Consider the following 27,803-nt stretch of genomic DNA (forward strand, 5'->3'; position numbering starts at 1 on the left):
TGAAGGGTCTGGCCATAATCAAGAAGAAAGATGATGACTTCAGTGACACAAAGTTCAAGAGCATCTTCACTGAACAACTGAAAAAACAGTGGCTCTGGGACCCTCCCCCAGAGTACTCTGCCCTGATGTCCTGTGCTCCTCCAGCCTCCACTTCTCCTGAGGACTGACAGAGGGGAGGAAGAAGTGGCCTCCGGGAGGGACTGCCCTGGAAACACCACTCACAGGAGCCACGAGGAGCCCAAGGAAACCAGCAGAATGTAGCCAGTGAGGAAGACCAGGTTCAGGAAGCCTGGCCCGGCCCTACTGACGAACCTCACATCACTGATCTGTTTCTTGATCCAGTCGGTGAAGTGGGAGGTGCTGGTGTAGGTGCCCGGGAAGCGATGCCGGCTGCAGCTAAAGCTCCAGTTCAGCACCCCCACCTGAATCCAGGTGTGGTTCACTTGGCAGACAAGGGAACTGCCAGAGTTACCCTGTGGAGGGGAGGAAGGGAGGCATAAAGGAGGCAGTAGGAAGGCCTCCCTGCAAGTCCTAGACAAATAAACTTGCACCTTCCGGGGCCATATCCTTAGCATGAGCTGTGTTAGGCCCGTGCTGTCCCTGATATCAACGCATGGCTATGAACCTGCTCTGTGACATGGAAGCACTGCACTGGAGCCCAAGCTCAGGATCACAATGGGCTCTCTCTGCATTCCCCTGCTAACTCTCTGACAATAATTGCTGGTCCCCTCCTCTGCCTTCTCTTTAAATCGTGGTGGGCCTCCAAGGTGTTGCCCTTGACTTTCTTCGTTCCTACAATCCTGCTTACAGAATGAGCCATTTGAAATGCAAACCTGCCCCCTCTCTCTTTGTGCAAAGCAGGTGCATGTATAAGAATAATGTTTACAACAGCATACATCAAAAAGTAGTAGCTGTTATTTCTGCTGATGGTGGGTTTATGATTTTCTTAAAACTTTCTTACATTCTTCTGCATTGTTGAAAAGTTTTATAAATCTGAAAAACAGCTCATGCTCTCCCTCCCTCCCTCCCTCCCTCCCCCACATATATGTATATTTTTTCATGTAGCGTAAACCAAGATTTATAAGACATAATCTAATGAAGAGTGCATAAAACATGTAAAGAAAAAATAATAAAACTATACTTAAGAACACAAAAGAAGACCTACATTAATGTACAGATATACCGTTGTTCTTAGATGAGGCAACTTAAAACAATGTAAAAAAGTCAGTTCTCAACATTTGGCTTCCTACAGTATGGAAGACTAGATCCCCTTTCCCACCTTGCTGAAGATAACTAAACCTGTGAGATTTTAAATGCATGGGTGAGCTAGCAAGAAAATAAAGTCTCCTCAGAGTGCAAAACCCAAGGGAGGGCTAAAACACAGAGCCATCAGCAAAGCCCAGAAGATGACTTTTGCCCCAAAGCCATAGGCCAAACCCAGTGAAACTGAGCTTTGGTTTTCACAGCCTCATTCGTGGGTGCAGAAGACGAAAGGCAAAACCCAGGGCCTGCCCAAGGAGGGGAGCCTAAGAGGAAACCTCCTGCAAAAAACTATACCTCCCAGAAAGGACCACACCTTCCGAGTGACGATAAACTAGGAACACCTGCCCTCATGTGAACTTGCAACTTGAATTCACACTGTCTTGGTGGTTAAAAAAACTTGAGCCAAGAACGTCATTTAAAGAGGTCCTGGGTTGGTTTTATGTCCAGGTATCTGGCAGAAGCAAATATAGATTCTGACTGAAGGAACCCACTTTCAAGCCATGCTTCAGCGAACTCCCACAAAAAAACACTCTAAAGGACATGTCCTCTTAAAACATCACCCTGCACACAGGGAAGCTAAGGCACCAAGAGCAAATGCCAGCCAGCAGAAAAAAACCAAAGCAGCATCAGAGCCTTCATGGTTTGAGATTCAGTAATCATCACGTGGAAGCCTCAAAGTTTCTGGTAATGCACTATTTTATAGGCTTGGTGCTGAGGGTATGAGTGTTGGTTGTGTTATTCTTTATTCTCCATACACATTTTATAAATATTCTTTTATCCGTATTCAACAGAGAGTGAAAGAGTCAAAAATTATAACAATGTCAGTTCTCCTTATGTTGACCTCTAAAGTTCAAGCGATTCCAAATAAAATGTCAGCAGGATTCTTTCAGGACCTTGACAATCTGATTCTAGAATTGATATTGAAGGATAATAGTCCATGAATTCTATGACAGGTTTGAGAAAAAAAGAGCAAATTGGAGAGGCTGGGGACTGGAGAAACATCTAAACAGAGTTAGATATATTTCAAAGCTATAATTACAGAAACCACAGTACTAGCATAGAAACTGAAAAATAGACCAGTGGGGCAATGGAGAGCCAGCCAGATGCCTGCAGGTGGAGGAAACCTGGCACATGCTCCAGAAAGTGTCATGACTGAGAAAGGAGGTCTCTGCTGTAGATGGTGGAGAAACTGATGGAGAAAAATGAAGTTGGACCCTGCCATAACACAACTCCAGAGGAAATAAAACTCTAAATGTGAAAAGTGAGAAAGATAAAGCTAATCAAAAATGTAGGGCCATGACTTTATGACTTGGGATGAAGCACGTGTTTTAAAATAAGATAAAACCCCACAAACCTGAAGAGGGCAAATGTGTTAGGCTTAATTACATCAAAGTTAAGACCATCTGTTCAATGAAAGACACCAAATCTCATTGAAGATAGATGATGAATTAAGATAGGGCATTTTCTCTGTCTAAAACCAACTAGAGGTCAATTTTAGCCTATCTAAGGATACCCTGAAAACTAACAAGCAGAGAAAGTGAGTTGAGGAAGACTTGAAGGTTTCCATGTCTAGGCTGACCCAGTTGTCAGCTCCCAGTGTGCAGACCCCCATGCTCCAGAGGAGAGAGATAGAGTAGGGCTTGGCGAAGTTTAAATCAAATTGACTTTTATGTATTTATTTATTTTTTGGTTGCATTGGGTCTTCATTGCTGCACGTAGGCTTTCTTTAGTTGCCGTGAGCAGGGGCCACGCTTCGTTGTGGTGCCTGGGCTTCTTATTGAGGTGGCTTCTCTTGTTGCAGAGCACCAGCTCTAGGCGCGTGGGCTTCAGTAGTTGTGGCACGCGGGCTCAGTAGTTTTGGCTCGCATGCTCTAGAGCGCAGGCTCAGTAGTTGTGGCGCACAGACTTAGTTGCTCCACGGCATGTGGGATCTTCCTGGAGCAGGGCTCAAACCCGTGTCCCCTGCATTGGCAGGCGGATTCTTAATCACTGTGCCACCAGGGAAGTTCCAATCAAATTGATTTTTAAATTGAGACTTATAATACGACAAGGTATTTAATAACTGAAAGTAACTGAAAATTATGAGCTCTGCCCAAAATGATGTTTGGAGAAGGGAGGAAGATTTGACACAGGGCATATGGGGGCAATGACTGGAAAGAATAAAACCATTTAATGTGGATTCTCGAACAAATTGAGATTCCTCAACAAACAAATACAGGAGAGGACTGTAGCACAACATCATTTATGCAAAGTAAAACATACATATAGCAACACTACGCATTTTTCAAAGATACAGACTTCTTTAAAAACATGTATTAAACAGATTTCAGTAGGGGCCTTTTGTGGAGAGAGAAAATGGAAGATGAAGGGGGAAATCAAGCCAGTGATAATCAAGCTAGTGATAGAGATATGGTCGACTGGACTCTGGCAATCCAGAGAAAAAGAGAACTCAGAGGGAGAGAGAGAAAATAGAAGAGAGAGAGAAAGATCTTGTAAGTGGACATTCTCTTACCACAATGAAATTAAGCCAGAATCCAGTAACAAAATGTGAACCACCCCCATCAAAGAAAAAAAAATTAACTTTCAAAAATGTTAAAGTAAAAAACAGAATTAAAATCTACAGTTAGAGTGTAGAAAGATAAGAAGGCCATACATTGCAAAGCCCATGGGATGTGGGCCTGAATTTCACACAGAAGAGTCTTAGTCTAAATACTTTAATACCAAACAAGAGAGAATGAAAATAAATTATTTATTGTCATCATCAATTATTTATCACTGCACATTCAGCTGAAGACACTTGAAAAGGAATTAATGAAGACAAAAAGCAGATGTCATGCATTAGAAAGCAAAAAAATCATAGACTTGAGGAATAAAATCAATAAATTGTACTTAAAAAACAACAACAAAATAAATATCTTGTAAGTCCTACCAAGAAAAACTCAAAGAGAAGGAAAATTCAAATACTTTGTGGTATAAGTAGAAAAGAGACTAGAATCAGACCCAGGGAAAATACACCTTCTAGTATCTGAAGACTATTTATAACTTTCTCTTTATGGATCTAAAATCTGGATGAAATGAATAATTTCTAAGAAAATCCAATACTCATGGACAAAACAACTTAAAGTATTGCTCAAGAACTACCCCTTCAAAGGAAAACAGGCCTATGTGGTTTCGCAAGCAACTTCTATCCAGCATTCAAGGAGCAGATAATTTATGTTATTTCAAATGTTCCAGAACATAGACTGTGCTTTCAAGTGAAGCATATTTGTGATTCTATAACTCGACAAAGGGGGTGCCTTCCTCGACACACCTTCGGTGGAGCCCAGCCTCACTGGAGGAAGACAAAACAAAACGCAAAGGCTGCGTGGATGGTGTCTCATAGGCCTGCTGTTCCAGGGCCAGTACCTTTCCTGGGCCACACACCAGCACTATCCTGTGCCTGGCCCAGAGCCCAGCACGGGGTGTCTTGTGGGATGAGCAAATAAATTAAATGTATTCTAAAAAACGATATTATACATCTGAATCCAACGGACGAATGAAACCAAAGCACACCATGACCAGGGAGGGCTAATCCTGGCAGGCAGGGTAAATGGACATGAAGAATCTGTTCATGGAACCGACTCAGCACTCTAGATATGGAGTCCAGTCAACCATATCTCTAACTCACTCTAGCTGAGTTAGGGTGTAGAGTCATCGTGATAGCTGCAGAAAACACATTTTACGAAGCATAGCATTCATTCCTGAAATAAAATGCCACAGTGAAACAAAGGAATGGCTCTCTCCTCGGCAGATGATATGCCCCGTTAGCAACATGCTTTATGATGAAGTGTGGGAAGGACTTCCAGGAAGGTAAGCAACAAGAAAAAGTAGAGCTACAATTCCAGGTTGCTTTTGGGGAGCAGTACCCAAAATAATGAAAAAAGTAAAAATCATGAAAACGAAAGAGGCGAAATCATCACTAATTGTAGCTCATATGGGCATAAACCTGGAAAGCCCAAGAGAGTGAATTAAAAACTCTTGGATATAATAGAAGTGTTCAGTGAGCTGAACTCCCAGATGTTTTCAACAAGATGAGTCTGGGGGATGCAAATGAGGCAAGTGAAAAGGAAGGCTCTTGTCCTGATAAGGAGGAAGCAATAGACATTGATTAACTCTAGGTGTTAAGTCAAGTTTAAATACGTGTGTGGAAAATATCTGTAGTAGAATGACGTTGAGATATGACAAATTTTAAACCACTACAGGGGAAAAGTGGAGTGGAAAAAAAATCAAACCAGTACATAAAGTAGGGGGATAAAAAGAAACATTCTTCTTGGTAAATGAATTAAAGGAAAGCCTCCCAAATGTGTTGAAAAATATAGCACTGAGCATTATACTGTTTATTAAAAGACATACCTAAAACAAGATAACACAGTGTCTCCTGGAAGACAGAGCAATTGTTCTGGAATATGATTCTTGACATTGCAATAAACAAGAGAAAGAAGTAAGAGGCATACATATTGAAAAGTAAGAGACAAATTTACCATTGTTTGCAGATGGTATGTCTCAAAATTAAAGAGAATCCATTATATCCACTATATCTAGGAATTTTGCTTATTACAAAGTAAATACACAAAAAAATCAATATATAATACAAACGGAAAATACACTGAAAAAAACATTTTATATTACAATAGAGATGTAATATAAAATATCTAGGAATAAAGTTAAGAAGCAGCATGCAGTAATTATATGGAGAAAGCTATATAAACTCCTGCTCTAGGGACACAAATAAAATAGAGCAAAATAGAGTCTATTTTCCCAAAATCACCACATGATTTTCCTTTTAGTATTATACTGAGATTGTTCAAAAGAAAATGGGAAAAAAACCCAAACACTTGGAGACTAAACAACATGCTACTAAAAAACCAATGGGTCGGGCTTTCCTGGTGGTTAAGAATCTGCCTGCCAACGTAGGGGACACGGGTTCCAGCCCTGGCTGGGGAAGATCCCACATGCTGCGGAGCAACTAAGCCCATGCGCCACAACTACTGAAGCCCGCATGCCTAGAGCCCGTGCTCCGCAACAAGAGAAGCCACTGCAATGAGAACCCCACGCACTGCAATGACGAGTAGCCCCCGCTTGCCACAGCTAGAGAAAGCTCACACACAGCAACAAAGACCCAATGCAGTAAAAAATTAATTAATTAAAAAAAAAAAACACCAATGGGTCAACAATGAAATCAAAGAAAAAAAAAATCAGAAAATACCTCGAGACAAAGATTGTTCAATTAGAATGAACATGGGAGAAGAGCAAGGTAAATTCTTTAAATGAAGAATAATGGATATGGGAACATATGTATATGTATAACTGATTCACTTTGTTATAAAGCAGAAACCAACACACCATTGTAAAGCAATTATACCCCAATAAAGATGTTAAAAAAAAAAAAAAGAAGAAGAATGAAGGAGGATTTGCCTTACCACATACAAAAAGGAATTATAAAGCTACAATAATTTAAAAAGAGTGGTGGCACACGAATGAGACTGCAAAGGGCAGAAATACACAAAAATAAGATGGGAATGTATGACATAATAAAGAGGGCATTTCTAATTCACTGCCGAAAAAAGTATTCAATAAAAATTATTGATATAACTGGCTACATTTGGAGAAAAATAAAACTGGTTTCCTCTCTCACCCTTCTAGATGAATCAAAATTAAAATATTTAAAGAAAAAAATTAAGAACATGTATGAGTAAAGAATTTTATAATCTTAGGGTAGGAAAGATATTTCTAAGCACAGCACAAAAACTACAATCATTAAGGGAAATAACAATAAATATGAACATATGAAAATTTTAATAATTAACTCTATGGGAAGAAATCCACACCAAAAAAAGGTAAATCATGGACAAGTAGCGTAAAATATTGTAAAGCATTTCACAAAGGGTTAAAACTTCCGGTTCCTAAAGTTTTTTTTTAACTTTTTATTTTGAAATAATTTAAGACTTACAAAAAATATACAAGTATAATATTTTTACCCAGACTCACTAATTTAATGTTTAACCATATTTGTTTTATCTTCTCTCTCTCTCCATAAGTATGTGTGTATGTATATACCTATACTTATGAACCACTTAAAATTAAGTTGAAAAAGACATGATGCTCCTTTACCAATTACCACAGCATATAATATCTACAGTTTTTACAAATCAATAAAAAGAAAAGTAGTTTAAGAGAAAAACATGGGCAAAGGACAGGGAAAAGTGTAAATGGTACATTGAACACAAAAGGCATCTTCATTGGAATCCCCTTTGTCCCTTTAAAATGTATTTAAGGGGTGAGTTATTTCCCTGATCCTGGGTAAAAACTGGGCAGAGTCAGAACGTTTTGCTCACTGTGATTAATGTAATCATAATCAGTACGATTACGCTGTCACATAAACATCTCAGTCCAGAAATTAGAATATCCATAGTCACGCAATAGTCACAAAGCGAGACTTGATTTAAAGTCAAACTTCTCAATAGATAACTAATTAGGACCTACTGTATAGCACAGGGAACTCTACTCAATATTCTGTAATGGCCTATATGGGAAAAGAATCTAAAAAAGAGTGGAGATATAGATACAGATATATCTGTATCTATATCTATCTATATCTATATAGATAGATATATCTATCTATATCTATATAGATATAGATAACTGATTCACTTTGCTGTACACCTGAAACCAACACAACATTATAAATCAACCATATTCCAATTCAGCCCCATTTACTTCATCACTCCCCTCCTTTGGGGCAAAAGCCCCAGTGCAGCAAGAAGGAAAAACACACACTTAAAAGGAACAGAGCTGGCTCAAGCCCGACCTCAGAGTTTCTGCTCTAGCAATGTGGGAGCAGACTCCACCCCTGACAGGACAGCCACAGCCAGGGAGCAGAGAGAAAGTCCCACCTCACACCCTGTGCAGGCTCTAGCTCCTCCATCACCAGCCACACCCTCTATCAGAGTGATAGTGGCCAGCACACCATGAGGAAAGACGTGGCTGGCATCTGCATCAAATCCGGCCCTCACACCAAAGACACTGGGCACACACAGTCTATGTAGGGACACTCCCACATAAAAACACCACTTCAAGACCACAATAGATAACTGTTTCACCTAAATTCACAGAAACACAGAAAGTTAAGTAAAATGAAAAGAAAGAGGAACTACTCCCAGCTGAAAGAGAAAAAGAAAATCCTTGAAAAACCAAATAATGAAACAGATAATCAGTCTACCAGATGCTGACTTCAAAAAGCTGCTAATACCCACGTGCCATAACTACCGAAGCCCACATGCCTAGAGCCTGTGCTCAGCAACAAAAGAAGCCACCGCAATAAGAATCCTGTGCACCGCGATGAAGAGTAGCCCCTGCTCACCGCAACTAGAGAAAGCCCACGTGCAGCAACGAATACCCAATGCAGCCAAAAATAAATAAATAAAACAAATAAATTTACTTTTTAAAAAAAGAGGGGCTTCCCTGATAGTGCAGTGGTTGAGAGTCCGCCTGCCAATGCAGGGGACGTGGGTTCATGCCCCGGTCCAGGAAGATCCCACACGCCATGGAGTGGCTGGGCCTGTGAGCCATGGCCACTGAGCCTGTGCGTCCGGAGCCTGTGCTCCACAATGGGAGAGGCCACAACAGTGAGAGGCCCATGTACTGCAAAAAATAATAATAATAAATAAAAAATAAATTAAAAAATTTTTAAAAAAGAAAAGGGGGAAATTTCAAAAAAAAAGTTGCTAATAAAAATGCTAAGTGGGGCTTCCCTGGTGGCGCAGTGGTTGAGAGTCTGCCTGCCGATGCAGGGGACATGGGTTCATGCCCCGGTCTGGGAAGATCCCACATGCCACGGAGTGGCTAGGCCCGTAAGCCATGGCCGCTGAGCCTGTGTGTCTGGAGCCTGGGTTCTGCAGTGGGAGGGGCTACAACAGTGAGAGGCCCGTGTACCGAAAAAAAAAAAAAGTGCTAAGTGAATTAAGAAAGGGTATTAATATAAACACAGATGCTTTTTAACAAGGAACTAGAAACTATAAAGACCTAATCAAAAGTAGATAATTCAATTTCTGAGATAAAAAGCACTCTAGAAGCAATGAATAGCCAACTAAATAACAAAGAAGAACACATAAGAGATCTGGAAGATAGAATGATGGAAATAACCCGATCAGAACAGCAGACAGACAGACAAATGGAAAAAAAAAAAAGAAAGCAAAATATGAGATCTATGGGATAATATAAAATGTGCCAACATATGCATAGTAAGGGTTCTGGAAGGAGAAGGGAGAGAGAAGGGGATTGAAAATGTATTTGAAGAAATTATGACTGAAAACTTCCTAAGCCTAAAGGAGGAAACAGATATCAAGGTACAGAAAGAACAGAGGATCCCAAACAAGATGAATCCAAACAGGCCCACACCAAGACATATCATAGTTAAAATGTCAAAAGTTAAAGATAAAGAGAGACTCCTAAAAGCAGCAAGAGAAAAACAGAGTCATGTACAAGGGAACCCCCATTAAGCTATCAACTGATTTCTCCGCAAAAACTTTGCAGACCAGAAGGGAGTGACATGATATACTCAAACTCATGAAAAGGAAAAACCTGAAACCTAGGATAGTCTACCCAACAAGATTATAATTTAGAACAGAAAGAGAGAGAAATAATTTCTCAGACAAGCAAAACTAAAAGAATTCTGCAATACCAAACCTACTCTAAAAGAAATGTTGAAGGATATTCTCTAAATGGAAAAGAAGAAAGAATCTGTCCGAAAGGGAAAATCCCAATAGGAAAAACAAATATATAGTAAGGATTGAAGATAAGTAAGCCAGTACATAGAATAAAAAAACAAAAAATAGGGCTTCCCTGGTGGCGCAGTGGTTGAGAGTCCGCCTGCCGATGACATGAAGATATAAAACGTGACATCAAAAACACAAAATCTGGAGGAGGGGAGTAAAAAATGTAGATCTTTTAGAATGTATTTGAACTTGAATGACTTCAGTTTAAAGCAAACAGATATAATTATGGGTCAATATATATAAACCCCATGGTAACCACAAATCAAAAACCTACCTATTGTAGGTTTTGTATACACAAAAACCAAAAAGAAAGGACCTCAAGAATACTATGAAAGAAAATAATCAAACCACAATGGGAAAAACAAAAAAAAGAGGAAAGGAAAAAATAAGAACTACAAAAACACTGGAAAGCAAGGAATAAAATGGCAATAAGTACATACCTGTCAAAAATTACTTTAAACGTCAAGGGACTAAATCCTCTGATCAAAAGACATAGGGTGACTGATTGGATACAAACAAAACAAAACAAGACCCTTCATTATGCTGCCTACAAGGGACTCACTTCAGGGCAAAAGACACACACAGACTGAAAGTGAGGGGATAGAAAAAGATATTTCATGCAAATGTAAATGACAAGAAGGTGGGGGTAGCAATACTCATATTAGACAAAATAGACATTAAAATAAAGAACATAATGAAAGACAAAGAAGCATATTATATAATGATAAAGGGATCAATACAAGAAGAGAATATTACACTTGTTAATATATACACTCAATACAGGAGCAACTAAATATATAAAGCAAATACTAACAGACATAAAGGGAGAAATTAACAATAATACAATAATAGTAGGAGGCTTTAACACCCTGCTGACCTCCATGGACAGATCATCCAGAAAGAAAAACAGTAAGGCAACAGAGTTCATAAGTGACACCAAACACCAGTTGGACTTAATTGATATCTGTAGGACACTACATCCAAAAAAGAAAAAAAAAAAGTAGAATACACACTCTTTTCAAGTGGACATGAAATATTCTCCAGGTTAGATCACACACTAGGTCACAAAACCAGCCTCAACAAATTTAACAGGATAGAAATTACATCAAGCATGTTTCTGACCACAATGATGTAAAAGTAGGAATTAACTACAGAAAGAAAAATAGGAAAAGAACAAACACGTGGAGACTAAACAACATGCTACTAAAAAACCAATGGGTCAATGATGAAATCAACGAGGAAATCAGAAAATACCTCAAGACAAATGAAAATGAAAACACAACTTTCCAAAATCTTCAGGATGTAGCAAAAGAGTTCTAAGAGGGAAGTTTATAGTGATATAGGCCTTCCTCAAGAAAAAAAGAAAAATCTCAAATAAACAACCTAACCTACCACCTAAAAGAATTAGAAAAAAAACAAAGAAAGCCCAAAGTTGGCAGAAGGAAGGAAATCATAAAGACCAGAAAGGAAATAAGTAAAATAGAGAGTTAAAAGATATATATATATAAAAGAATGATGAAACCAAGAGCTGGTTTTTTGAAAAGATAAACGAAATTGATAAACCTTTATCCAGGCTCATGAAGAAGAAAAGAGGACCCAAATAAACAAAATAAGAAAGAAAGAGGAGAAATAACAACCAATATCACAGAGATACAAAAAATCATAAGAGAATACTATGAACAGTTATATGCTAACAAATTGGACAATACCAAGGAAATGGACAAATTTCTAGAAACATATAGCCTGCCAAGACTGAGTCAAGAAGAAACAGACAATTTGAACAGACTGGTCACTACAAGTGAAATAGAATCTGTAAAACAAATAAACAAACAAACAAACAAAAAAACTCCCTGCAAACACAAGTCCAGGTCTGGACAGCTTCACTGGGGAATTCTACCAAGCATAGGAAGAACAGGTTACACCTATCCTCAAACTATTCCAAAAACTTGAAGAGGAGAGGACACTCCCAAATTCATTCTATGAGGCCACCATTACCCTGATACCAAAGCCAGAAAAAGACACTACCAAAAAAGAAAATTACAGGCCAATATCTTTGATGAATATAGATGCAAACATCCTCAATAAAATATTAGCAAACTGAATCCAACAATACATAAAAAGGATCATACACCATGATCAACGTGGATTTATTCCAGGGTCCCATGGATGGTTTAACATACACAAATCAATCAATATGATACACCACATTAACAAAAAGGAAGACAAAAACCACATGACCATCTCAGTGGACACAGAAAAAGCCTTTGATAAAATTCAACATCCATTCATGATAAAAACCCTCATCAAAGTGGGTATCTCAACAACATATGGGAACATACCTCAACATAATAAAGTCCATTTATAACAAACCCAGGGCCAACATAATATTCAACAGCGAAAAGCTGAAAGCCTTCCTCCTAAATTCAGAAACAAGACAAGGATACCCACTCTTGTCACTGCTATTTAACATAGTATTGGAAGTCCTAGCCACAGCAATCAGACAAGGAAAATAAATAAAAGGTATCCAAATTGAAAGGGGAGAGGTAAAACTGTCACCTTTGCAGATGACATGATACTCTATATAGAGAACCCTAAAGTTTCCATACAAAACTATTAGAACTAATAAATGAATTCAGTAACTTTGCAGGATACAAGTTTAATATACAGAAATTTGTTGCATATTTATACTCTAATAATGAAATACCTGAAAGAGAAAGTTTTAAAAAATCCTGTTTAAAATAGTGTCAAAAACAAACCAACAAAAAAACTAGGGTTAATCTTAACCAAGGAGGTGAAAGACCTATACAATAAGAACTATAAAACATTAATGAAGGAAACTGAAGAAGACTGAAAGAAATGCAAAGATATCCTGTGCTATTAGATTTCAAAATTAATATTATTAAGATGGCCATACTATTCAAAGCAATCTACAGATTTAATGTACTCCCTATAAAAATACCCAGGAGGGCTTCCCTGGTGGCGCACTGGTTGAGAGTCCACCTGCCAATGCAGGGGACATGGGTTTGTGCCTCGGTCTGGGAAGATCCCACATGCCGCGGAGCGGCTAGGCCCGTAAGCCATGGACACTGGACCTGTGCGTCTGGAGCCTGTGCTCCACAACGGGAGAGGCCACAACAGTGAGAGGCCTGCGTACTGCAAAAAGCAAACAAACAAACAACAAAAAAAAACGAGGAAATTTTTCACAGAACTAGGATAAATAATCCTAAAACTTATATGGAACCACAAAAGATATCAAATTGCCAAAGCAATCCTGAGAAAAAAGAACAAAACTGGAGATATAACTCTCCCAGACTTCAGACTATACTACAAAGCTACAGTAATCAAAACAGCATGGTATTGGCACAAAAATGGACACAGAGATCAATGGAACAGAAATAGAGCCCAGAGAGAAACCCACAAACCTACAGTCAATCTATGACAAAGGAGGCAAGAATATACAATGGAGACAACACATTCTCTTCAACAAGTGGTACTGAGAAAACTTGACAGCCACATGTAAAACAATGACGTTAGAACATTCCCTCACATCGTATATAAGAATAAATTCAAAATGATTTAAAGACCTAAATGTAAGACATGAAACCATAAAACTCCTAAAACAGAACATAGGTGAAACACTCTTTGACATAAATCAGAGCAATTTTATTCTTGGATCAGTCTCCTAAGGCAAAAGAAATAAAAGCAAAAATAAACAAATGGAACCTTATTAAACTTAAAAACTTTTACACAGCAAAGGAAACCTTGACAAAACCAAAAGACAACCTATGGAATGGGAGAAAATATTTGCAAATGATGTGACTGACAAAGGGTTAATATCCAAAATATACAAAGAGCTCATACAACTCAATATCACAAAAACAAATAATCCAATCAAAATGGGCAGAAGACCTGACTAGGCATTTTTCCAAAGAAGACAGGCACACGAAGAGATGTTCAACATTGCTAATTATTAGAGAAACACAAATCAAAACCACAATGAGGTATCACTTCACACCTGTCAGCAAGGCTATCATCAAAAAATCTACGAATAGCTGGCGGCGGGGTCGAGGTGAGGTGTTGGCAGTAGAAAGGGGTTTGGGTGCAGGGGGCGGGGGAACGCGGAGAGATGGCTCGCGCCGGCTGCAGGGCCGGATGAGAAGCGGTCGCGCTGCGGGTGTAGGAGAGAGGAGGATGCCCCGGCGCCACGAGAGTATGACGGGGGTGTACAAGCTGGTGTGGCGGGTGCTGCACGCTCTGCTCTGCCTGCACCGCATGCTCACCTCCTGGCTCCGTGTTTGGTCCGGCACCTGGCACTGGATCTGGTGGCGCTGCCGTGGGGCCGCCTCCGCCGCTGTCCTAGCGCCGCTCGGCTTCACGCTCTCCAAGCTCCTGGCTGTCGGCAGGAAAGGCAGGAACCGCAGTCACCACCGGCATCCACGTTGGGGGCCGACCCCGGCCGCCGCTCACCCGCGGCTACGCTGGCGCGCGGACGGCAGTTCCCTGGAGAAACTGCCTGTGCACATGGGCCTGGTGATCACCGAGGAGGAGCAGGAGCCCAGCTTCTCGGACATCGCAAGCCTCCTGGTGTGGTGTATGGCCGTGGGCGTTTCTTACATTAGCCTCTACGACCACCAAGGTATTCTCAAAAGAAATAATTCCAGATTGATGGATGAAATTTTAAAACAACAGCAGGAACTCCTGGGCTTAGATTGTTCCAAATACTCACCAGAGTTTGCAAATAGTAATGACAAAGATGATCAAGTTTTAAATTGCCAATCGGCAGTGAAGGTGCTGTCCCCAGAAGATGGAATAGTAGATATTGTGAGAGCTGCTCAAGACTTCTGCCAGTTAGTAGCTCAGCAGCAAAAGAAATGCACAGATTTGGATGTAGATATGTCAGACAGTTTACTTAGTTCAAATGGTTTCCCTGATCCTGATTTAGTATTGAAGTTTGGTCCTGTGGACAGCACACTAGGCTTTCTTCCCTAGCACATCAGGTTGACTGAGATTGTCTCTTTGCCTTCCCACCTGAACATCAGTTATGAGGACTTTTTCTCTGCCCTTTGTCAATATGCAGCCTGTGAACAGCGTCAGGGAAAGTAGCGATCCCTGGTTGTGTAATTTGATTTCAGGCTTTTGGAGAAAAGGACTCAAGTGACTCTGATGTTTACAAAGCACCTATGAAACCCTGTACACACCTAGTTCATAATCCTCATAATTTATCAACAAACACAAAAAAGTGTCTTACTTGAGAGTAAGAGTACATGTGTGAGTGTGTATGTGTGCGCGTGTGCATGTGCATGCGTGTGTGGAAATAAACTTATAAATGGGGGAAGTGTTGGAGGAGGAAATATGTGGACTTGCACCTTTGAGCAAATAGCAGTGATGTTTTAGGAGCTGAAATTTCAGATTTACAGGCTTCAGCCCCAACTACTTCCCTTTTTTGTGGGGAGAGAAAGGGGTGATTAAAGCTGTTTTGTTGTTGTTTGGGGGGGGGAGGGGAATAACTTTTGTTCAGTCTTTCCAAGTGACCAAACTTTAATTTTTAAGAATAGTATACTGATGTATTAAACGGAAGCATTCTGAGTTTGAGGGATCTCCAGAGGAATGGAGTTCTGTGTTGTTCACATGTTAAAAGTTTGCTCACCTTTGGAGCAAAGGGAATACCTATTTTCAGACATCCGTCCATTTTCATCTCTTCGTTATTGTCAAACAGTGTGACTTGAAAATGTCGCTCTGTTTTCTGTGTTCTGGGTTGTGAAGATCACTTGAAAAAGAACTCTTACAACATTGAAATGCAGAATTTAAAAAAATTTAAATATTGTATGAGGCAGTCATAAAAGGTGAAAAGGTTGTAATCTTAAAAGTAAAGGTGAAACTTTCCTGAATAAGGAAAGAAAGTTTTGATCTCCTTTTCTGTTTGGCAGGCAGTGGGCTAGATAGTACCCAAAGCTGGGTATTTCCATTAACTGTGTTTAAATAAGCATTTGAGGGAAATTACCGAGGCAGCTCTTTTCCTCAAAAGTAACCTGTTCCTCTTTGGAATAGCACATTTAGGACCATGTTAGTACCCAGGATTTTTACTTAATAAATCCTGACGGTGACTTAGCGTAAAAATATGATCTTTTAAGTAAGACTGAGGCCTGTGTAGGTAATAAAACATTACCAAAGTCTACAAAGTAATTTAATTTTGCATGTTCTCTTTCATGGCAGAGAACAGCACTGGTTCTGTTCCTTTTTAAATGAAGAAATGATTTTTTGATAGGTGTTTAGTTTTTCTTCCCTCACTGCTGATACTCGGACAGAAGCCATTATTCTTTATATTTGATGGGCTGTTTTCAGAAGAATCTTATTAACAAGTGCACAATAGTTACCCAACATTGTATGTTTAGAATGGAGTAGTTTAAAAACTGGGGCTCAGACTCAGAAATAGCAAAGAAGACTGGACTTGGAAAGCAAGGTCTGGAATTGCTTGCCAAATTCTGAGGCTACGAAGAATAAGTGTTTTGACTTTGGATACCAAAACCTCATTTATGATTTTAAAAAACAGTTGAAATAAAATGATTATAAACTAAAAAAAAAAAAATCTACGCATAACAAATGTTAGAGAGGATGTAGAGAAAAGGGAACCCTTTACACTGTTGGTTGGAATGTAAATTGGTGCAGCCATTACGGAAAACAGTATGGAAGTTCCTTAAGAAACTAAAAGTAGAGCTACCATCCAGTAATTCCACTCCTGGGTATATACTTGGAAAAAACAAAAACACTAATTTAAAAATATACATGCATCCCCAATATTCATAGCAGCACTGTTTACAATAGCCAAGACATGGAAGCAACCCAAGTGCCCATCCACAGATAATTGGCTTAAGAAGATGTGAGAGAGATATATATATATATAACAATGGAATATAACTCAGTCATAAAAAGAATGAAATACTGCCATCTGCAACATGGATGAACCTAGAGAATATTATGCTTAGTGAAATAAGTCAGATAAAGACAAATACTGCATGATATCACTTATATGTGGAATCTAAAAAATAATACAAATGAATGTATACACAAAACAGAAACAGAGTCACGGATATAGAAAACAATCTTGTGGTTACCAAAGGGAAGAGGGAAGCAGGGAGGGACAGATTAGGGGTATGGGATTGACAGATACAAACTACTATTCAATATATATAAAATAGATAGGCAACAAGGATATATTGTAGAGCACAGAGAATTATACTGATTATCCTGTAATAACCTATAATGGAATATAATCTGCAAAAACACTGAATCACTACGCTATACACCTGAAACTAACACAATAAATCAACTATGCTTCAATTTTAAAAACCACAAGAAATACTTGTCTTAAAAATGAAAAAAAAATTTTTGAAGGTGTCCAACTCAAGAAATTATCCCCTATGTATACAGAAATTTGATTTATGAGAGAAGTGGTGACAGCCAGTACAGGAAATGGTTTTTTCAGCGAATGACACTGGGACAACTGGTAGTCCATACACAAAATAAATAAAAATAGACCCCTAAATTACACCGTTCACAAAATGAATGCACATGGATTCAAGACCCAAATGTGGAAACCAAAATTCCCAAACTTTTAGGAAAAAGAAAACATAGGAAAATGTCCTTATAACCTCAGGAAAATGAAGGATTTCTTAAATAAGCATAAACCAAAAAGGAAAAAAAAAGATATGTTTGATTGAAATAAAATCTAAATTGCTATCACAACATTATGTCAACTATACTCCAATAAAAATTGGTTTTAAAAAATCTAAATTGCTGTTGAGCAAAGGAGAGTATATACAAGATCAAAAAGAAAGAAAATATTTGCAATATACACAATGAACATAAAATCAGTATCCCAAACATAAAAATATAATAAAAAGAAAATGGCAAACAATAAAAAATGTGTAAACTATCTGAACAAGTGATTCACAGAAAAAGAATTATGAATGGTGAATAAACATATGAAAGGATGCACACTTGCCTTAGTAACTGGGACAGGTACATGCAGCCGCAAAGGGATACTATTTCTCTAGTTCTCATCCTCAGAATGGAAAACATTTTACAGTCTGACCAATACCAAAGTTGACAAGGATATGAAACAATGGAATTCTCAAACACTGCTGTAAGAATATAGATTAGGGGCTTCCCTGGTGGCGCAGTGGTTGGGAGTCCGCCTGCCGATGCAGGGGACATGGGTTCGTGCCCCGGTCCGGGAAGATCCTACATGCCGCGGAGCGGCTGGGCCCGTGAGCCATGGCCGCTGGGCCTGGGAGCCTGTGCTCTGCAACGGGAGAGGCCACAACAGTGAGAGGCCCGCGCACCGAAAAAAAAAAAAAAAAAGAATATAGATTAATACAATCACTTTGGAAAACAATTTGGCAATGACTATTAAAGATGAAAGTATGCACAGCCTATGACCCATCAGTTCCTTGCAGGATGCACCATATTGAGAAATTCTGGAACATGTAAATAGGGAGACGTGTGTAAGAATATTCAGAGCAGCAGAGTATGCGATATGAAAAATTAGAAGCTGCCTCAATGTTTATAAACAAGAGAATGAATAAACTGTGGAATATTTACAAAAGAGAATATTGTAGATAGAGCTGTTAATTAATGAACTACAGAGGCATGTATCAATATGGATAAATCTCAAAAACAATGTTGACTAGAAGATGCAAGAAGCAGAAGCTTGCTTACAGAACGATGCCATTTATGCTAAACTCGTTCCGCCAGCATCTGGCCCAGACCTGGGCATGTGACTGATGTTCAGAAGGGCTCAAATAACCTGAGAAGTACTGCCATTATTAACCATAATTGTGGAGAGGAGTGAAAAGTATTTTCACCCTTATTTTACATATTGGGAAACTGAAGCCCAGGGAAAGGAGATTTTCATAAGGTCTCCCAGTGCCATGTGGAAAGGAATGCATGACCACTTTAAGTCGTCTTCTCGCCCGGGTCTAGACACTGTGCACCTGACAGGTGTCCATGCCCCACTGTAAGATGGCACAAATCATGTCATTCCCTATTAACTTTTTCTGGCCCTTCAAGAAGAGGAACTTGTACTGTTTGTTGATTGCAGATCTTGTTGTTTACAATCTTGACAGCCACCTCCTGAAGACTGTAGGAGGGCTGTGGGGTCTCTGAAGAGAGAGAGATCCTGCCTCGTCATCCCTTCAGCTCTTTGGCACATCTCCATCTTGGAGCTATCCAGATCCGTAATGTGGGAGGCAGGGTCATTTCCTGGGACAGTGATGTATAAAGGCCCCAAACCACAATCTGACTTTTGAAAAAGCCCGAGCTCATTAAAAAGTCTCCCGAGGGGCTCAGACCAACATCCAAGCACTGAATGAAGCCAAGGAGAGATTACCCCAGTAATTCACGTTCCATGAGGGTGAATGGTTGGGCACTGCTCCATGGCTACCTGCCAATGTGGCAAGACCCTAGAGCCCAGAGTGAGCCACCCGTTGGAGGGCAGGACCCCACAAAGGCTCCTCAATTCTAGGACCTCAGAATGACACCAACAAGGGACAGGAATTATTGGTGTTCAAGGTAACAAGTGTTTACAATGGCCACCCAATGCCTAGGTACCCCCCTGAGACCACAGCCCTTGTGCCACCTGCAGACAGGAAATCCCATTAATAGCCAAAGATTAATTTCCTTCCAGGCGGCAAGGTGAGAGCTTGACATTGGAGTTAACTTTGGGAACTGAGGTCCATACACGCCATGAGTGTCTTTTACACCAGGGCACTGTGTATATCCTCCTAACAACAGAGTTCAGGACAATGTGCAGCACGTGTAGGTGCTCAGGAAATATTTGCTGATGGAATGAATGAGTGAATAAAGGAATGGATGGAGGAGCCCGTGGTGGAGTTATGTTCTGAAGAGGCAGATGTCTTGGGACCTCGGCCTGCCTTCACTTACCCCGAGTATATGTTTGTCCCCACCCGATCATCCAGCACATGGATCCAAGAGATGGCTTGAGTTTAGGGTTAGGTAGACAGGCTGGATGAGGGGGGACCAGGAGACAGAGTCCCTGAGCTTCAGGAGGGCAATATCCTGGGACATGAGGCTGGTGAAATCCTCATGAATCACGATGCGAGTGACTGAGAGTTCGGTGCCATTTTCTGAGAGGCATTGAGTTCCCATCTTCACGGAGTATGATCTGGGGTCCTTGGATCTGCAGGGTCACGGGTAGGAGGCAGATCACCAGCAGTGAGGTCCAACATGGAATGGTTGGAGAGACACAGGCTGAGCACAGGGCTACCCAGCCAGGCCCCTACTCCCAGATCCCCAGATTCAGCAGGGCCTCCCAGGCCAGAAAGCAAAGCCCCTGAGACCGGAGGGCCACCCTGACTGAACTCTGAAAGCAGTGCACAGCTGTAAGGACCCACTGGTGGTGGATGAGGGAGCCACTGCAGTTGTTCGCGCCCAGGAATAGGATGCTCACCTGCCATGGCCATTTGCCCGCCTCTACTAGCTTCCCCTTCACATTCTTGCAGGAGATGTTAGTCTGACCACAGGCCTGGAACCAGGACCCTTAGAAAAAAGGTAGAGAGGGGGCCATGACAGCCCCATGCAGACTCTCAGGCAGCAAAGGGCAGCCCTCAGACTTCCAGCCGTCACAAGCAGCCACTGCCACATGCACATGTGGGGAGGGGCTTTTCTCACCACCCCCAAAGTGGCAACCAAAGGCCCAGAGGCAGCAGGAGCCCCATGTTATAAAGACAGCCTCCAAACAACGGGGACCAGACAACCCCTCCAGGGCTTCTTACAATCCGTCAGCCCAGGATTCATCCCTTCTCCCTTGTTTACACAAGTGAAGGAGAAGAGAGAATCATCAGAAGGGTGAGTGTCAGTAAGCGCTAAGTGATGGGGCACAATGAGCAGGGCTGCTAGTCAGTTGTAGCCAGAAAGCAATGGACAGTGATGTCACATTGTACAACTCCAGGGCATGCCTCCATAGACCACCAGCCCTGGAGGTGCGCTCTCTGCGACCATACCAGGAAATGAGTAGAGATGCTTACCAATTTCCTCCTTGCCCCTCACTGGCCCCAACAGCAGGAATGGGAGCAGTGGGGGCTGCATTGAAATGGATAGGAGATTGAGATTCTGAACTGGACCACCTTGGACTGGTATTTAATCACTGAACATCACTGAGGACAGGAAAGGGAGAAATTCTACAGCAAAGGTTGGAGACCAAGACTAAAGACAAATTAAAAGGTTCCTTATGTATAGCCTGCTGTAAAGTTTGGGCTGCCCAAGAAGTTGTCACAGGCAGCCATGGACCTCCTCATACAGGCAAAGTTGGACATGTATTTACACTGTCTCAAGCAGACGTGGTTCCAGAAAGTGTTCCCTTCAGCAGTTCAGTGTGCAGTGCCAACCAGAGCTTCAGGGACTCAGCAGCAGCAAGCAAGGCTCGTCCTTGCCTGGGAACAGGGCGGGGGGCGAAAGGGGGCGGCAGGGCCGCGTTCCGCGGTGGTGGTGGAGAGGGTACAACAATCAACAGACCAGGCTAATAATCTATTGCAACTCATACACATTAGCAGAAACATCTACCAGGCTCTGCCTCATAGCAGTCCCTCAGAGGGTCCCAAACCATTGATGTTTGGTCTCGTTCCACCATGTCCCAGGGCTCCTGGTACTGCTATCAGATGTGGATGGCTGGTCCCCTTGCCACACACTCTCATGGCTGGTCACCTTTACCCTCAACCAGTGGCTCCCCCCAGGGATCCACAGGCACCTGCACAAGCCCCAACATCTCCATGGAGTTTCGTCTGCCTTGCCCTCTCATTGCTCCATTCTTGCCCATGTTTCTGTCCAATGGCTTGCTGTCTTATATTCTGTCTCCCCCAAGGGGGAGCCACATTTCCAGCCCTTCTCATATACTGTGGTGGGTTTATGGCTACCTTGTTTCAGATTACAGCCTGCTCCAATGGAGACTTTGGTAGGAAAGAGAGGGCTTCCAAAGCCTTGCCCTTGCCTCTCTTACAAAGCTTAGGCCCTGGAGACTCAGGGTCCCACAGAATGAACTTTGCTACTTAAAAAGCGACAGCTCTGGGCTTCCCTGGTGGCGCAGTGGTTGAGAATCTGCCTGCTAATGCAGGGGACACGGGTTCGAGCCCTGGTCTGGGAAGATCCCACATGCCGCGGAGCAACTTGGCCCGTGAGCCACAACTACTGGGCCTGGGCGTCTGGAGCCTGTGCTCCGTAACAAGAAAGGCCGCAATAGTGAGAGGCCCGCGCACCGCGATGAAGAGTGGCCCCCGCTTGCCGCAACTAGAGAAAGCCCTCGCACAGAAACGAAGACCCAACACAGCCAAAAATAAATAAATAAATTTAATTCAATTTAATTTTAAAAAAGTGACAGCTCTAAGAGGTAGGGTTGGGCTTTGCTTCTGTGCTCCACACCCTCAGTGGGTTCCTCAGTTTCAGAGAACAGTACTCCTCACAACTCACGTCCAGGACAACGCTGACTCTGATCTCCTTCCCCCAAACCTTATACAAGATGTGCAGGATTCAGCCTGGAGATGCCAGCACCAAGAACAGCAGCTGAATCTGGAGGGAGCCATGATGGATTAATTTGGGGGCATGAGGTGTTGCGGATCAATCTTGTCATAGACACAGTGATACCATTCCATATATGGGGGACACTCAGTGGCTCAAACAGATTCCACTGCGGACCACCTCTACCCCTTCTTGGAGTTCGAGTCCAAGCGCTCCCACTCACAAGCTGTATTCCGATGTCACCCCGTGCACTCACATGTGGCAATGGGAATGTGTGTCTTGGCTCATGACCTCCGTGCCTACAAGGTCCCAGACCCTCAACCCCACATCATCACAGGCACAGCAGTTAGCTACAAGGAGCAGTGCACATCCTCACCACCCCCAGATGTCACAGATGCCTGAGGACAGCACAGAGTAGGAGAGCACTCACTCACTCACTCACTCACTCAAGGAACTGGTCTGGGAAGGGGAGTCACACAGTGAAGGAAAAGGACAAACTCCCTAAGGTGGGGAACACATCCCTACTAACAGATGCCACGCCAGCCAATTTTCTGCCAAGGGGCAGAATGGACAGCTGGCAGGTGACCTGAACCAGGGCTGCCACCACAAGATTACATGTGGTCAGTTAGGGTGGGAGCCCAGAGACCTTGTCACATGGGGTCCCACACTTTTTACCCCCAAAGAGTCTGCTGAAAACTGGTATTGAATACTGGCACCACAAGCACTTAGTTCTCTGGGCCTCAGGTTCCTATTGTGAAATGTGGATATTGGTAAAGCCCACTTCAGGGGGTGTTGAGATATAAGCCATGTGAATGATACCTTATGTGGGATGAGCAGTCACCCACATATCACATCGTCCTCATCACAAGTCCCAGTTCTCTGAGATTGTGCCTCCCAAATCCGTTCCATGGATATTACTTTGTTTCCAATTTTAATAAGGCTCTTTCCTCATGTTCATGATCACTGGCAAACAGGAACTGCCTCGACACTGTCTGGGTCCCCAGGTTTGGCACACCATGCAGTCTGACGAGGAGATGCCCATCAGGAACAAATGGAGGCCGTGCAGGCATGAGGACAGTTGATATAGGCACCCAGGCAAACAAAGCCCTCCTGCCTCTCTCCCATGCTCCCAAAGCCCTACCTTCAACATAGAGATTATTCTCAGCCCTGGCAGAAGGAAATGGAGATGCGAGGCCCTGAAGATCTCCCTGCCCACATGCCACGGCAAGCAACTGCACGGCCCTCACTGGTCCTCATTATGGGACTTGGAGGCAGGGTGGGGCAGGGCATCTCTATTGTGTGAGAATTCTAGAACTCATGGTTTGTTTATGCAGGGCAGCAGGGAGTGAGCCTCCGCCCCAGGGTTGGGGGCTCACCCAGCTGGGGCAGCAGCAGGAGGCTAAGTAGACAATGTGGTCTGGGTCATGGCCTGCCAGAGCCACGATGTGATGCTGCTGCCAGTCACCTCTCTGGAATGGTGCTGCTGATGCCTTGCCCTGAGCCTGTGACAGCACGTGCTGTCTGGCCCGAGACACTGCCTCCTGGGCTCAGCCTTGGCCTTGACGGGGCCCCTGTATCCCTAAGTCTGTGATAGCGCCAGGTATCTGGCTTGTGACAGTGCCTAGTGCCTGGCCTGTGAGGCACTCCCAGTGCCCAGTTCAAGTTCCTTTATGAAGCCCTTCTCATGGCTCCCCTGGAGGTATGGAAACTGAGGCTCTGAGAGGGGGACGGCTAGTTCCTTGCTGTGACTGATTGAGCTGGAACTGAAGTTTTCCTTTTTCCCACTCTGCATTTTTAAGAGAACAGCTCATGGGTAGAGGCCAGGTGTTTTGGGCCTGGGAGGTGAATTCCTGAGAGGAAGCAGCTTGCAAGCCTGGGTCTTCATGAATCAGCAGAATAAATGACATTTTGGGACCCCTCCCCACCACTCACTGAAGTCCCCACCCCAAGGATCCCCTGAGGGACTGTCCATGAGGACAGCTCACTCCTGCTCCACCCCGTTGCCAGTGCTGTCAGGATCACGGGTAATGAGATTGCTGCTCATTACACTGCTAGAGGAGATGGACTGGGGCCAGCACTGTGGAAAACCTGCAGTTCCACTCCTGGTTGTGAGCCCTAGAAACATCATACACGTATGCAGGAGGAAAGACACATGAGACTGTTGGCAGCAGCACTGTTGGGTAGAGCCCCAACTAGAAACTACCCAGCTGCCATCAAAGGCAGGATGAATGCACGGAATACTCGAGCAATGAGAACAGACCACTACATGTAGTGACATGGGAATCTCATAAAACATATTGCTGAGTGAAAGAATTCAGACACCAAATGGTACATATTGCATGAAATTCAAAAACAGGCAACACAAACTATTTTTAGGAATACATGGTAGAAAATCAGATTTCCTACATTTCCTCTGGGGGAAAGAGGGAGAGGAGAAAGAGGGAGGGAGAGAGAGAAGAAAGAAAATCCAGAGAAGCAAAACTCTCTCTACTCTTCTGCCTTTGTGGAAAGTAATGCTTTGCGGGGGAAAGATGAACCAATAAAACCAAGATAATTGAATAAAGACCAAGCATATCCGTTATCACTGCCAATGTGAATACAAAGAAAAACCTCTACTTTTACAAGTCAGAGATTCTTATATTGGGTAGAAAAAAATCTACTCACATGCTACTCAACAGAGACTCACCTAAAACAAAGTGATATGAAGCAGTTGAAAGTAAAAGATGGGCAAAAATATATTAAGTATATGTAAGCAAAAATAGAAATGACAATATTAATCTCTAGAGATGTAATTCAGGACAAAAGCTTTAAACAGAAAAATAAAATTACTTTCTGTTGAAAAAAGATAAAAATGATAATGACTATGTAACATTAAAGCTGTTCATCAATAACAACATCAAACAGCGATACACGAGAAATGGAAAAACCTCACTTGCAGTGGGAGAGTCTTCTCCAGCTTCGTCTATCTTTGAGGGATTGAACATCTATAAAAATCAACTGCACACTAGACTACTAAGAAAACCACAATAATTTCCCTATAAGTGGAACTAGTTTGGGCCACATTTTTTACCATGATGCAATGAAACAAAGATTTAATAAGAATGAGTAAGTGAAATAAAACAAATGACTTGAAAAATTTTTAAATAAAGTTGGTTAACTTATTTCAAGGAAATAAAAACATTCTATAAACTATTTAGAAAATACTAATAACTAGAGCAATGCATTAAAAAAACTTTTTGAACTTTGTGTTTTGAACTTTGTGTTCAAGGCAAATCTATAACCTTAAAGGTATTTATTATTGAATAACAAAGAATGAAAATAAATGAATTAAATGTTCAAAGAAAGAAACTGTAAAAGGTACAAAATAACCCCAAGGAAAATCTGTAAGAAACATGTACAAAATATAAAATTATACCCTAACCAATTATTACAGCAGAGTTAGGAATGAACTCTATGATCTGGATCTTTGTAAAAAGAAATAATATTAAATAGGACAACGGGCATATTTTACACTGATAGGGTATAACCCATCAAGATGGTACAGCAGGCATGAACCTTGCACTCCTAACAACACAGCTTTCAAACATGAAGCAAGAATTGTTACAACTGCAGGAAGAAATAGACAAACTCTGAATTCTCATGATAAACCGCTCAGAAATCAACAGATTTATAGATATAAAATATTTGAAGTGTTAGAGGATTTGAATAACACAATCAACAAGCCTGATCCAGTCAGTTCTAGCTAGAACTCTGTTTCAAAACACACACTTTTACTTCAAACGCACATGAAATATTCAATAAAACTGACCAAATACTAGGCACAAAGAAAACCTCAATACATTCCAGAATGTGGAAATAATTAAATCCATATTGATATAATTTTTAATAGAGAAAAAGGAGAAGCCCCTGTCCCTCCCCCAAACTATCCGTCAGGAGATTAAATAACACCCATATAGTACTCTTGGGTTAAGTAAGAAATACAGTGTGAAATAAAAAACAATATAGAATGAATGGCAATGAGGTCAGTACATATAAAATCCTGTGAAATACGGCCAAAGTGAGACTCACAGGAAATTTTATGGAATTAGTGAAAATATTAGAAATGAAAAAAGTCTATAATAATGAACTAAGCATACTACTCAAAAAGTTAGAAAAAGAACAATAAAGTAAATCTCCCCAAAGGAGAAGATTGAATTACTAAAGCTAAAAGAACTTTCATGAAATAAAATAAACAAGAAGAAGCATATTTGATCACTAAAATCAAAAGGTAGTTTGTACCATTTAGGAGTTGACAAGTAAGAGAAACTTCCACTCAAACAGACTTAAAATTTCTGTCTCCTCTCTTCAGTGATGGTGGCTTCATTCTGAGTTGATCCCCTTATTGAAAAATGGTTGCCAGCATCCTTCTGCCTCCTCATCCACATTAAGAGAGACAGTATGGGGACTTCCCTGGTGGTGCAGTGGTTAAGAATCCGCCTGCCAATGCAGGGGACACGGGTTCGAGCCCTGGTCCGGGAAGATTCCCACATGCCGCGGAGCGACTAAGCCCGTGTGCCACAGCTACTGAGCCTGTATGCCTAGAGTTCACGCTCTGCAACAAGAGAAGCCACCTCAATGAGAAGCCTGCACACCACAAGGAAGAGTAGCCCCCGCTCACCACAACTAGAGAAAGCCCGCATGCAACGAGGACCAAACACAGCCAAAAATAAATAAATAAATAAATAAATTTTTAAAAAGAGAGACAGTATGCATTTCTCTCCTCTAACCATACCTTATGCTTATTGGGATAACCTAACTGGGGTCAGGTGGCCGGGCACTGGACTATGCTAATTAGATCAAGCCAATGAGCCACCCACTTGGGAGCTGGGAGTGTGACAGCTTCTTCCTGAAGATGATGAGCAACATGGCAGACAGTGTGGACTAATGACTAGGACCTGTAGTAATACGAGGGAAGGAGGGATACCATAAAGCTAACCAACAACAGTACATCAGGTGTTTTTTTGGAAAATACCTAAGAAATAGACAAAAATTTGGCAATTTTAATCTTTAATAATTAGGAAAAGTGAAAGCATACACATGTAAATAATATTAAAAATAGGAAAGGAGCCACAGGTTCAAATTTTACGTATCAGTTAAAAATTTTTAAATCTAAGCTAAATTGATTTTACTAAAATTAATGCAAAAAGAGGTGATAAACCC

At 41.6% G+C, this 27,803-nt stretch overlaps 1 protein-coding gene and 1 pseudogene across 1 annotated transcript; one reads left to right on the forward strand and one right to left on the reverse strand.

Moving 5' to 3' along the window:
* Positions 1 to 218: 218 nt before the first annotated feature.
* Positions 219 to 27,509, reverse strand: LOC112403776 (serine protease 46-like). Its single transcript, XM_024751430.1, is given in 7 exon segments — positions 219 to 473; positions 19,070 to 19,162; positions 19,164 to 19,237; positions 20,019 to 20,099; positions 20,102 to 20,274; positions 20,435 to 20,633; positions 27,461 to 27,509. Coding segments are annotated over 7 exon segments (924 nt in total).
* On the forward strand, positions 14,229 to 15,331 carry LOC112403803 (dehydrodolichyl diphosphate synthase complex subunit NUS1 pseudogene; annotated as a pseudogene).
* Positions 27,510 to 27,803: the final 294 nt, after the last annotated feature.

Source organism: Neophocaena asiaeorientalis, unplaced genomic scaffold, assembly GCF_003031525.2.
Source record: "Neophocaena asiaeorientalis asiaeorientalis breed wild unplaced genomic scaffold, Neophocaena_asiaeorientalis_V1.1 scaffold221, whole genome shotgun sequence".
Classification (NCBI taxonomy): Eukaryota; Metazoa; Chordata; class Mammalia; order Artiodactyla; family Phocoenidae; genus Neophocaena; species Neophocaena asiaeorientalis.